This window comes from Artibeus jamaicensis, unplaced genomic scaffold (assembly GCF_021234435.1).
Source record: "Artibeus jamaicensis isolate MK-2021 breed Jamaican fruit bat unplaced genomic scaffold, CSHL_Jam_final scaffold_1283, whole genome shotgun sequence".
NCBI classification, from domain to species: domain Eukaryota; kingdom Metazoa; phylum Chordata; class Mammalia; order Chiroptera; family Phyllostomidae; genus Artibeus; species Artibeus jamaicensis.
Genome location: NW_026522028.1, coordinates 16,567,549 through 16,578,803, shown reverse-complemented (window position 1 = coordinate 16,578,803; position 11,255 = coordinate 16,567,549). Strand labels below are relative to the sequence as shown.

Here is an 11,255-nt window from a genome sequence, read left to right as displayed (position 1 = left end):
AGTAAGTCAGGCCAAGATACTGCATTACCAGGCACCTCAAACACATATCAGGAACCTGAAACACTAATTCAAAATAGCATAAACACTCCTATGTTCATTGCAGCGGTATTTACAATTGCTAAGAGATGGAAGCTGCCCAAGTCTTCATCATTATATGGTGGATAAAACAACTATGGGACATTTACACAATGGAATACTACTAGGCCATAAAAAAGAAGAAAATTTTACCCTTTGTGACAGTATGGATAGACATGGAGAACATTATGCTAAGTGGAATAAGCCAGTTGGAGAAAGACAAATACCATATGATGTCACTCATGTAGAATCTAACAAACAAACTGAACTGACAAGCAAAACAGACACAAATTCATAGATGGAGAACAGATGACAGCTAGTGGGGAGGGGGGTTAGAGGGTGGAGGGATTGATCAAAAAGGAAAAGGACTCATGGACATGGACAACAGGGTGGTGACTTCTGGGAGGAGGGGGTATAAGGGGACTAAATGGTAATGGAAGATATAATAAAGATTATATATTTAAAAAACATATCAAAGTATCATATCTTTAAGCAGCCATCATTCATCACTTAAGTAAACCAACAATTAGAATGAAAACACAGGCACTGATAGAGAAAGTGATAACCACTAAAATACACATTTTATTTCAGGAACATCAATTTTAAGAAAGTGACTTGCCTGAAAACTCACTTCAATGGTTCCTTAAAAACTTGAAGTCAACATTCTTGGGAAATGTTGTATATTAGCGAAATAAAACTATAAGCATCTGCTCCAGTTGGCCTTGAATGGTCCTGTTTAAGTCAGGTTATCTTAGTTCAGAAGTTTATTATTTGGCAATTTAGGAATAACAATTATATATTGGACAATGAGCATGCATGTGTGTTCTGTCCTCTACACACACACACACACACACACACACACACACACACACACATCACTCTTCCTGTATTTAAGATGGGAAAAGAAACCTGCCATTGCCTTCATCTTGAAGGCTGGTGACTGGCTTTTCCTTAAAACAGACACCTGAAATGGCTTTTGTTTAAAAAAACAAAAATAAGGAATTCAAGGAATAAACAGCAAGCATTTCTGTTTATTACAAACAGCAAGGGTTAGGTGACAGGTGGAATATAAGGACAGGGAAATTCATTACGCTAATGATAACCCACTGAGGTCCAGTCCCTGCTTCTCAAGCCTGATCTGGATGCCAAAGTTATCCTTGAAGGGGTCACTTGTGCCTCTGACTGAAGGAAGGCTAGTGCTTTCTCTGTAACCAAAGGGAAATCCTTCCCATTCCCATGGACTGTCTCCCAAATCGCTCTAACCTACAGGGCAAGTGAAAACCAGTCACCCTGCACTTATGAACAGAGCTTAGAGACTTACTAGAGCCAGTGGCTTTCAAATATTTCTGATTTATGACCCAAATAAGAAATGTGTTTTACATGGCAACTCAGTGCTTACATACAGCATAGATACAAATCTGAGACAAACGTTTTCCAAAATAGTATTGTCCTCTGATGTTTGTATTCTAATCTATTTAATTTTTTAAAATGTCAGTGCCAACTCATGAAACTAATTTCACTACCCACTGATGGGAAATGACCTGCAGTGTGAAAGACACAGTGCTAGAGGGCCAAAACAAAACAAGATTTTTGTGTTAGACTGGAGTCAGAAGATCTCTGGCTATGGCTTTATTTAGAGCTGAATAAAATCCCACTGAAATAAAGAACAAATTGCCAGTAACCAGAGGGGAGGGGTGAGGGGGATAACATGGGAAAGAAGGGGAAGGGTCATCAAGGAACATGTATAAAGGACCCATGGACAAAGCCAAAGCAGGGTGGGATTGAGTGTGAGAGCTGGGGGTGGATAGGGTGGGGAAAAGCAGTGGCAGTAAAGTGGAGACAACTGTATTTGAACAGCAATAAAAAACAAAAGTAAAAAAAATTAAAATAAAATCCCACTGTTTTTTAACCAAAGGAACCTTTTTGTTATAAGACATCCAGTTGAGATCTCAGGGCCAGCCTGGTCTAACTGTGTAATATCCTTTTCACCACTCTTCTTCAAGATCAGGTATTGCATTTTCTGTTTAATATTACTTGAATTAAAATTGGCTTTTTATTGTCACCTGTTTGATTCCCAGTCAGGGCACATGCCTGGGTTGCCGGCCTGGTCCCCAGTTAGGGGTGTGAGAGAGGCAGCTGATTGATGTTTCTCTCCCTCTCTTTCTCCTTTCTTTTCTTTCTCTCAAAAAGTAAATTAAAGAACAATATTTTTTAATTGGCCTTTTATTTTTTGCTTTTTATTGTATTTTTCCATTACCATTAATCTTCCTTATATCCCCCTTCCCCCCCTGCAATCACCACACATTTGTCTGTGTCCATGAGTCTTTTATCTTTTTTTCTCAATCCTCCACCCTCCAATCCCCTTCACCCCAAAGCTGTCAGGCTTTAAAATTACATTTTCATTGTAAGTGATTCAAACAATAATGCTTCTCCACACTTATTCTGATCTACTGCTCAGAATAGCCAATGTAAATCCAGACAACTATCTTCCATCTTTCACGATGAATTCACATATTACATACAACCACACACATGGCTTTTAATAATACAAATGAAATTATGTTTCATTTACTGTTTTGTGATTTGCTATTTGAACTTAAGAGATATGCCTTTGTGAGTCAGGACACAATTTTAAAATCAGTTTATTCAGTTTGACTACATTTAAAAATAATACCTTGTTGAGGTATAATTTATATACAGTAACTGCACATAACTTCAGTACAGCTTGAGGCCCTTTTACATATGTGTACCCTTGTGTGACCTCCATCCAATCAATATGTACAACATTTCCATCATTCCAGAAAGACTCCCTTCTACCCAGTCCAGCAAATATCCCCACAGAGGTAACCACTGCTTTGACTTCTGACACCATGCATTTGTTTTGTCTGTTAAACTTCACATTCCTGGACTCATATAGTAGCTATTCTTCTGCGTCTGGATTATTTCATGCAACATAATATTTCTGAGATTCATTCATTTTTTACATGTATTGGTAGTTTTGTGACTTTTTATTTTTGTTGCTGAGTGTTATTTCCACCACAGTTTGGGTTGTTTCCAGTTTGGGGCTCTTACATAAAAAGCTACTGTAAATATCCTTTTAGAAATCTTTCTGCGAATATGCTTATTTTTCTTGAGAATATACTTATAATTGTTGGGTCATAGGTGGTATATGTTTAGCTTTATAAGAGACTACTAAACATTTTCCCACGTGACTATGCCATTTTACATTCCTATCAGCTGTGTATGGTGTTCTAGTTGTTCCAATTTCTATAAGCACTTTGTATGGTCAGTCTTTAAAATGTTAGCCATTCTGGCAGATAATATCTGCCATGTTCTTTTTAATGGATGCATGTTTTCCCATTGTTTTAGCAGTTTAATTTATGTTACCAGTTCTCTATTAGTGGATATTTACACTCATAGGGAAAAAATTGTACTTCAGTGGAAAACCTTAGCTTGTTTAGAGCATCCTGTTCTTGCTTAACTGATTCTGATTTTCCACTCTGTATAATTATATATAATTTTTGCACTGATAGCAGTACAAAATAATTCTTACCTACAGACATACAAATAAATTGTCTGGTGGCAATTCTACTGACTTCCTGCCTCAGCTGTGGAGTAAGCCAATTCTGCCTCCACTTGCACTTTCATTTTAATATTCTTAATCTATAAATATATCTGTTCTTTGGATTGTCCTTTGAAATGGTTGTGGCATCTTACCCATTCCCTCATTAGTAATACATTCAATAAAATCTCTAACATATGTTTATTTTATACATGTAAGAGAGTCACACTTTTTTCTTTAAAAATTATTCTTTAACACAATGTTTCCCGTTTTTATCCTATTACAGAGGATACTGTAACCCATATAGCACATTTATCTTTGTGTATAGGTCTCTCTGAAGACTAAGAAGTCCTCATGCTCTCTCACACTCCAATCAAACTTACTTTGAAGAATGGATTTAACAAGTTCAGCTACATGAAGACACAGAGGATGAATACAGATATAATTTAAAAGTTTAACAGGGGGAAGATAAAATTAGGCTCAAATAAAAAAATCAGACTAATGATAGAATTTCAGGAATGGTAAAGCAGAATAAATGAGAAATGGCTTTGTTTATTGTGCACCTACCACCCCCAGACCACTGTGTTAGGCACTGAAGAAAGACACAATCTTTGCCCTAAGGAAGCTCAAGCTAAAGGGGGAGATGAATACTTAAGCAATTAAGTGAAATGAAGGCAGGCTGTGAGTGCTCTAATGCACGATTGAAAGAAAGGGAGTTTATCCATCGTTGGCCCTCAGGTTATGGTCTCTGAAAGCTTTCAGAGTGCCTGAAAATGATTTCATATGGAAATAGCCTTTTTATATTTGAAAGATAAAATACAAAGTCTTGATCTTCATTCTTTTCACATAAAAACACCCATTCTGATAATAAAGATGTTTATTGCTAAGAAATATCTGAAATATTCATTAAACTGCTCCTGGCTAGATGTGGGAGTGGCACAATCTACTCGTGAGGTCCCTCATTTCTAATGACACCAAATTCCTGGGGTGTTGGCAGGATTAAATACATTAATATCTATTGTACCACTTAAGGGTTGGCTAGGAAAGCAGAACCATGCTATGTATATCGGGTATAAAGGATTTTTAACATACAAATTAGTAGTTTACAGGACTATTAAAAGAGGTAGAAAAGACAAGGTCAAAGAAGGTGCCACTAAAGATCAAGGAAGCAGACACTGGAGTCCTCAACTTGAAGCAACAAGATGAAAAATTTTTGAAACATTACTGAAAAGCTGCTGAAGAATCTCTGAAATCCCTTCATGCTACTCTCTCACCCATCTACAGCAGTGAAGTATGTGATTCTAAAGAGTTCTTTTAAGAAGTTTCAGTAATCTTATGTCTGTCCATGTGTTCTGGTCATGGGGGAAAATGCCTTCTCCTTTTCTCCTGCCTTCAAATTTTATTCAAGTTCCTTTCATCAACAAACTCTAAACCAGAACCAGACTGAGACAGGGGTTTCTAGGAAATGTGGTTCTCAGCTAATCTTCTTCAGAGATTCTAGAAGAGGGGAGGTGCTGATGCTGAGTTGAGACCTGGCACACAGCTGGAGCTCACTAAGTGCTGATCATCATCATTGCTCTCCATGAACCAGCAGGCACACTAAGCAAGAGTGCAACTTCATGGCATTTGAAAGTACTATTTTTCTCCTAGGATTTCTGTCCATCATCCAGCCTGCAGGCACAATGTTCCAAGACAACTGCTGAACATTACAGTAGTATTGAAAAATATTTTAAAGGATTTATAGGTTTGTCTTAACAACCTAGAATCAAACTGAGACTTGAGGTGTAGTCTTGACTTTGCTGCTAGCAGCTAGCTCTATGGTTTGGGGCAAACTGCTGAACCTTCTTGAAAGTGTTTTACCAAAAAATTCAAAAGGCTAGGATACTGAGAAGAATACATCATCTCTGGGGTGTTCCCTAGAATGTATAAGCTAAGTGTAATCATAAGAACACATCAGACAAACCCAAATTGAGGGACGGTCTACAAAATGACTGACCAGTACTCTTCAAAAGTGTCAAGGTTATGAAAAACAAGGAAAGACTGAGAACTTCCACAGGTTCGAGGAGAGTAAGGAAACATGAGAATTAAATACGACATGGGATTTTGAATTGAATCCTGGAAGCAAAAAAAGAGCTTCAGTGGAAAAACTGGTGAAACACAAATAGTAGTATTGCACCAATGTTAACTTCTGAGTTTTGATCATTGTACCATGGTTATGAAAACTATTACGTTTAGGGGAAGCTGGGTGAAGGGCATATGGGAATTCTCTGTACTATTTTTGCAATCATTCTCTGGGTCCAAAATTATCCCAAAATAAAATGTTAAAAAATAAAACTGCTATTTAAAACTGAATTCATCATTTTGCACTGGGCCCTGGAAATTATGTAGCCAGCCCTGCATGGAAGTATATGAAGAACTGGATAAAACTCGTTTTGTGTGATGCAAAATAATGAAACCAAAACAAACTGATTCCTATGAGCTTGAGGAAGACCTGGAAGGGACAGAGAACTAAACTGTTCCATGTGAGCAGGTACTGTGAACAGGAATAAGGATGGCTCTGGGCCAATGACTAAAGACCTGGTGGGACAGACAGACATCTCAGCTGTTGGTGGCTAAAAAACTTACAAGAACCTGATTCTGAAGTCCTCTCCCCAGCCCCAAAACTTAGAAGCAATTGAAAAAAGAATGAAAATCCCACCCATTGGTATTCTCCCAAACCTATGTCCATTTATGTCTTGTGTTCTTTCCTTGCATGCCTGGGAAACTCTAAAGCTGTGAATGACTAAGGCAAAGATTGTACTCCCAGTGCATGGAGACTCAAAATAGAAATTCAGAGTGAGTCACAAAATGGTGACATGGGTCCTTCCAGACTTGCCCCACCCCACCTCACCACCCACCACCACCACAACAACAAACAACTCATGAAGTAGACACCACTGAGAGAATGCTAAACCATAGGGTGAGGCTGAAGCACCCTGCACACAGAGACCAAGACAGACTGCTTAAGGAAGGTAGGAGATGCAGCTACAGGCTTACTGCCTTGCCTGGCCCCAAACCCTCGCAGCATCATGTGGAGAGGTTTCCCAAGACTCCAGTTCGTCCAGCAGAAAGATAGCCTGGGAGACAACCGGAGCCCAAGCATTGTGGATGCTTTTTGGAACCCCCTACTCTAGCCTCACCTCAGGGGGACTATGGGGAAACCTGCAGGGGTCAATCACTGGGAATCTGATTAAGACCAAGAAATGGAGGGGCTCACAACAGCCAGCACTCAATCTTGACCATGAGTCCCCACTTGCAGCACCCAAGTAGTAATCCCAAACGGCCACTTTGCTCACCTGCAGAACCACGTCAGGCTGCACTTTGACCAGGGAACTCATCGGAATTCAGGTCTGTATGATTTGGGTCCACAAATGTAGAGTTTTACTGGTCTTAGGGCCTGGTTTGCTCATACACAAGAAAGGTGCTGAATCACAGCTGCTGAGGAGGACAGCTCCCAGGCCCACTGCAGCAGGGGCTGCTGGGAACACCTAGTAACCTGCTGCAGCTGAGTGGGTGGAGCTGCTGCCCCAAGGCAAACCCAGTGCTTTGGCTTGGAAGGCTCTCCTGCTCCATCCAGGCACAGGGATGAATTCACAGGAAAGGCCAAGCATAGATTTTCACCCCTCTAGGCCAGACAGCAGGCCTGAAAAAAATTGGGAGGGTCCCGGGGTACCTCACCCTGTTCCACAGAGGCAAGTGGGCTGAAACACAGCTCCCCACACTGGGACTCCCTGCTCCATCTGACCAGAAGGTCTGCAAGAACACCTTGAAGTTGTGTAATCAACACAGAAATTAGGTTGTTACAGAAAAATAAAGTAGTATTTCTTGCTCAACTGTGCTGTTGTACTGAAATTTATACCTATCATCTGTCAACCTTTCAAATATTACTAATGATTTGAGATTACAATTTTTTATCGTGGTAAAAAAGAACTAAACATAATACATTAAATCTCAAATTTAATGTATTATGAGTTAAAATAAATTTGGGTGAAGTAAGAGGTGACAAGTGCTTCATTCCTACACAAGAGTGAATGTAATTGCAGATTGCCACTTACAGAATACTGCAGAAATAGTATAGTAGTCCCCTACCCCCCCCATCTATGGTTTCACTTTCCACAGCTTCAGTTACCTGTGGTCAACCAAATTCCAAAAATATTAAATGGAAAATTCCAGAAATAAACACCTCATAAGTTCTAAGTTGTGTGCCATGCTGAGTAGGTTGGTGAAGTCTCACACTGTCCTGCTCAGTTCCTTCCAGGACATGAATCATCCCTTTGTTCAGCATCTTCACACTGAATCCAACCCTCCAGTTAGTCACTTAGCTATTGATTATCAGTTATTATATCTACTGTTGCTCCATGCCAGTGCTCATGTTCAAATAATCCTTATTTTACTTAATAATGGCTTCAAAGTACAAGATTAGTTTAAACTTTATCATTGGTATGCATGTATAGGGAAAAAATAAATATAAAGTCTGTCCAGGAAAAATCCATCTGTAGTTAATATAATGAGAACAGTTAGCACAACATGGATGTAACCTGGCAGCCAAGCAGAGTGGACTGAAATGTACATGTGTGAGCAATGAGTAGAGCAACAAATCTGCATCAAATTTTGTGTTAAACTGGAACATTCTTCAATGAAAACTGTTTGGATGATTCAGAAGACCACAGCTATGGGCAACTGGTGATTGGCAGCTTCATCACAACAACACGCCTGCTCATGCATCATGTCTCATGCAGAGTTTTGGGGGGAAAAATCAAAATCACCCAGGTGACTCAGACCCTCTACAGCCCAGATTTGGTGCCCTGTGACTTGTTTCTTGCTTTTCCCAAAACTAAAATAACCTTTGAAAGGGAAGAGAGTTCAGACCATTGATGAGATTCAGGCAAATATGACAGGTCAACTGATGGTGACTGGGAGAACTGTGAGAAGTCCTAAGGTGCCTTCTTTGAAGGAAACTGAGGTGTCATTGTCCTATGTACAATGTTCCTTTTATTTTCTTCAATAAATGTCTCTATTTTTCATATACATAGCTGGATACCTTCTGGACAGACCTCTTATATATGGTTTGGTGCAGTTTCAGGCAACCATTGGGGGTCTTGGAACATACCCCTGCAGATAAGAAGGGACTGCTATACTGTATTAAATGTGGATATGGGTTATAGAAAAACTAAAACCAGGGCTGAGAATCTAAGCCTTGATGGCCAAAATTGAAACTATTAGCATATACTTAAATAAATATTGAGGTATAAATTATTATTTTTTAGTAACGCATATTTTACCCAGGAAGGACAAAACACTTCCAAAGTTGTCAATAACTGACAATTACATCCACAATAGTAAAATGTTGTTACTGGGTTAAACTACTGTTTTGCTTATCAAGCAAGAAAGCAAACATTCTAACTGTGCCACGCTGATGGACATGGCCAAAAAAATATGTCATCATTATTTGAAAAAATACTATAAATGACATTAGTAAAAGTTCTATAAAATTATGCAATAAAAAATCCCAAGCATCTGTATTAAGAACATTTTATATTTTAATTGATTTATTTGAAAAACAAAATATACTAAATACAACTCTCAAAAACAAGTCTTATAAACAGACACTTAAGTGTTTAACATTTGCCTATCCAGTACATTGGACTAATACAATGAATGAATAAACCTGTGAAATTTTGGTAACAGAAAAGGTCTGATATATTATAAAATAAAATACAAAAAGAAAATACCATAGTGATAGAAGATTTGACTTTGGCTGGTCAAATGCAATATACAGCTGGTGTGTGATAGAATCATACACTTGAAACCTATATAACTTTATTAAGCAATGTCACCCCAATAATTTTAATAAAAATAAAAGTACTATTAAATTTTAAGCACCTTATGAAATTTATTTTGCTCAATCAGTGTGATTTTAGGGAAGTTATGTGTTTTCCAGGGAGTCAAACCATGGGTACCATTTCAAATACTTTAAAAATAATAAAGGGCAGTCTAAGCTGTGCTAAACTAAGATAAAATTTAAAATTGAGTTCCTCTGTTTAATTAGCCACATCTCAAGTGCTCCAGAGCCACATGTGCCTAGCAACTATTGGACAACCTAAAATTACAGAATATAATGAAAAGTTCAGTTGAACAGGGCTGGTCTCACAAGTTATGTAAGTAACCATCATAATAAAATTAACCATATAAATCTTGAAAAGTTTTTGTAAATATGAACTTTTTGTTTTTGTAATTTTGCTTCTAATACAGGGAAGAGTTCAGATACCATAAAATACCACTCAAATTTGAAATCAGCAAATACAACCTAAAATTTAATCTTGCCTAGGATATAATTTTATTTTTCTACATTAGCTGTATTACCAGAAGTTTGTAAAGTTATTTGTGAAACTGGATGGTGAAGCCAAAGACTACCTTCAATGAAATAATCTGAATAACTTAAATCTGTCTAAATATCATCAGATTCTTTTTATTCATAGTGATGTACTCTTAAATTCAATTTTCTTTGATGGAATCCAAAAGTTGCTGATATGCTTTTCTAAGTTAACTTTTAGCAAACTTTTGTGATAAAATATTATCAGGAGGTAATTAAAAGAATACTGTTTTTATCTGGAATCAATCTAAAGAACATAGGTCTTATCTCCAGAAAAGTTAAGTCAAACAATATAATGTCAGTTCTACAAATCCCCTACTGGTGGATATAGAAGAAAACCAGCATGGGTGTTCAGGTTATATGTGAACCACACCTCCTTTCTGAATCAGTGGACCTTACATGTAAGCTGGGATCACTTGACAAATATCATGTCTACTACCTACAAGTTCCTAAAGTCAACATCATGGTTTGCCTATCCAGCTATGGCTCTCTATCTTATTACCTATATCTGCACTATTTGTATTCTACATTATGATAGCAATGAAAACAACCTTTAGGAGTTTACCAACATTTCCTCAATCAGAGGTTCTTATTACAATACTGCTCATCACTTTGCTCATGAGATGAAAAACTACACATCTTCCTCATGCAATTCCCCTTTGTATGTGGGCATAAAAAGAACACTGGCTTTTTCTTCAGGTATGAATGTAGAACTACACTGCTACTATAGCAGGTTAATTTTGGAATTATATCTTGAAAAACTTACAGGATAATGCAACAGTGAAAAAATATAGAATAGCTGACATTCAAGTACTTTAATCACTATAGTCAGTATCACTTGACTCTGACTTTACTGTAGTAGTTATTACTTCAGGTGGCAGTGATTCGCATATCAAATTCCCATGTACACCTTTACAACGACCGATGTAGCAATTCATAGAGTGTAAACAAAACTTCCAGTCACGTCCATTTTCTGATAGATCACATTTCGGGAAGACCTCTTGGAGAAACTCTGGTGGTAAAGTCCCAAAACATAAATTACTAAGTAATCATTTAGAGAAATTAATTTATTCAACCTTAGTTCTATTGCTATATCTGTCAAATGGTCAAGACTTTAATCAATTAAAACACATGGACTATAACTATTATTAAATTAGCTTAACAAATCTTTTCATCTAAGAGGATAATAATGTGAAATAGCACCAT

At 37.6% G+C, this 11,255-nt stretch overlaps 1 protein-coding gene across 1 annotated transcript in view; it reads right to left on the bottom strand.

The window, feature by feature from the left end:
* Window positions 1-10,864: 10,864 nt before the first annotated feature.
* Window positions 10,865-11,255, bottom strand: part of BEND2 (BEN domain containing 2) — a 53,871-nt gene continuing 53,480 nt past the window's right edge. The window contains 1 exon segment of the mRNA XM_053655774.1: window positions 10,865-11,061. Coding sequence (XP_053511749.1) covers window positions 10,865-11,061 — 197 coding nt within the window.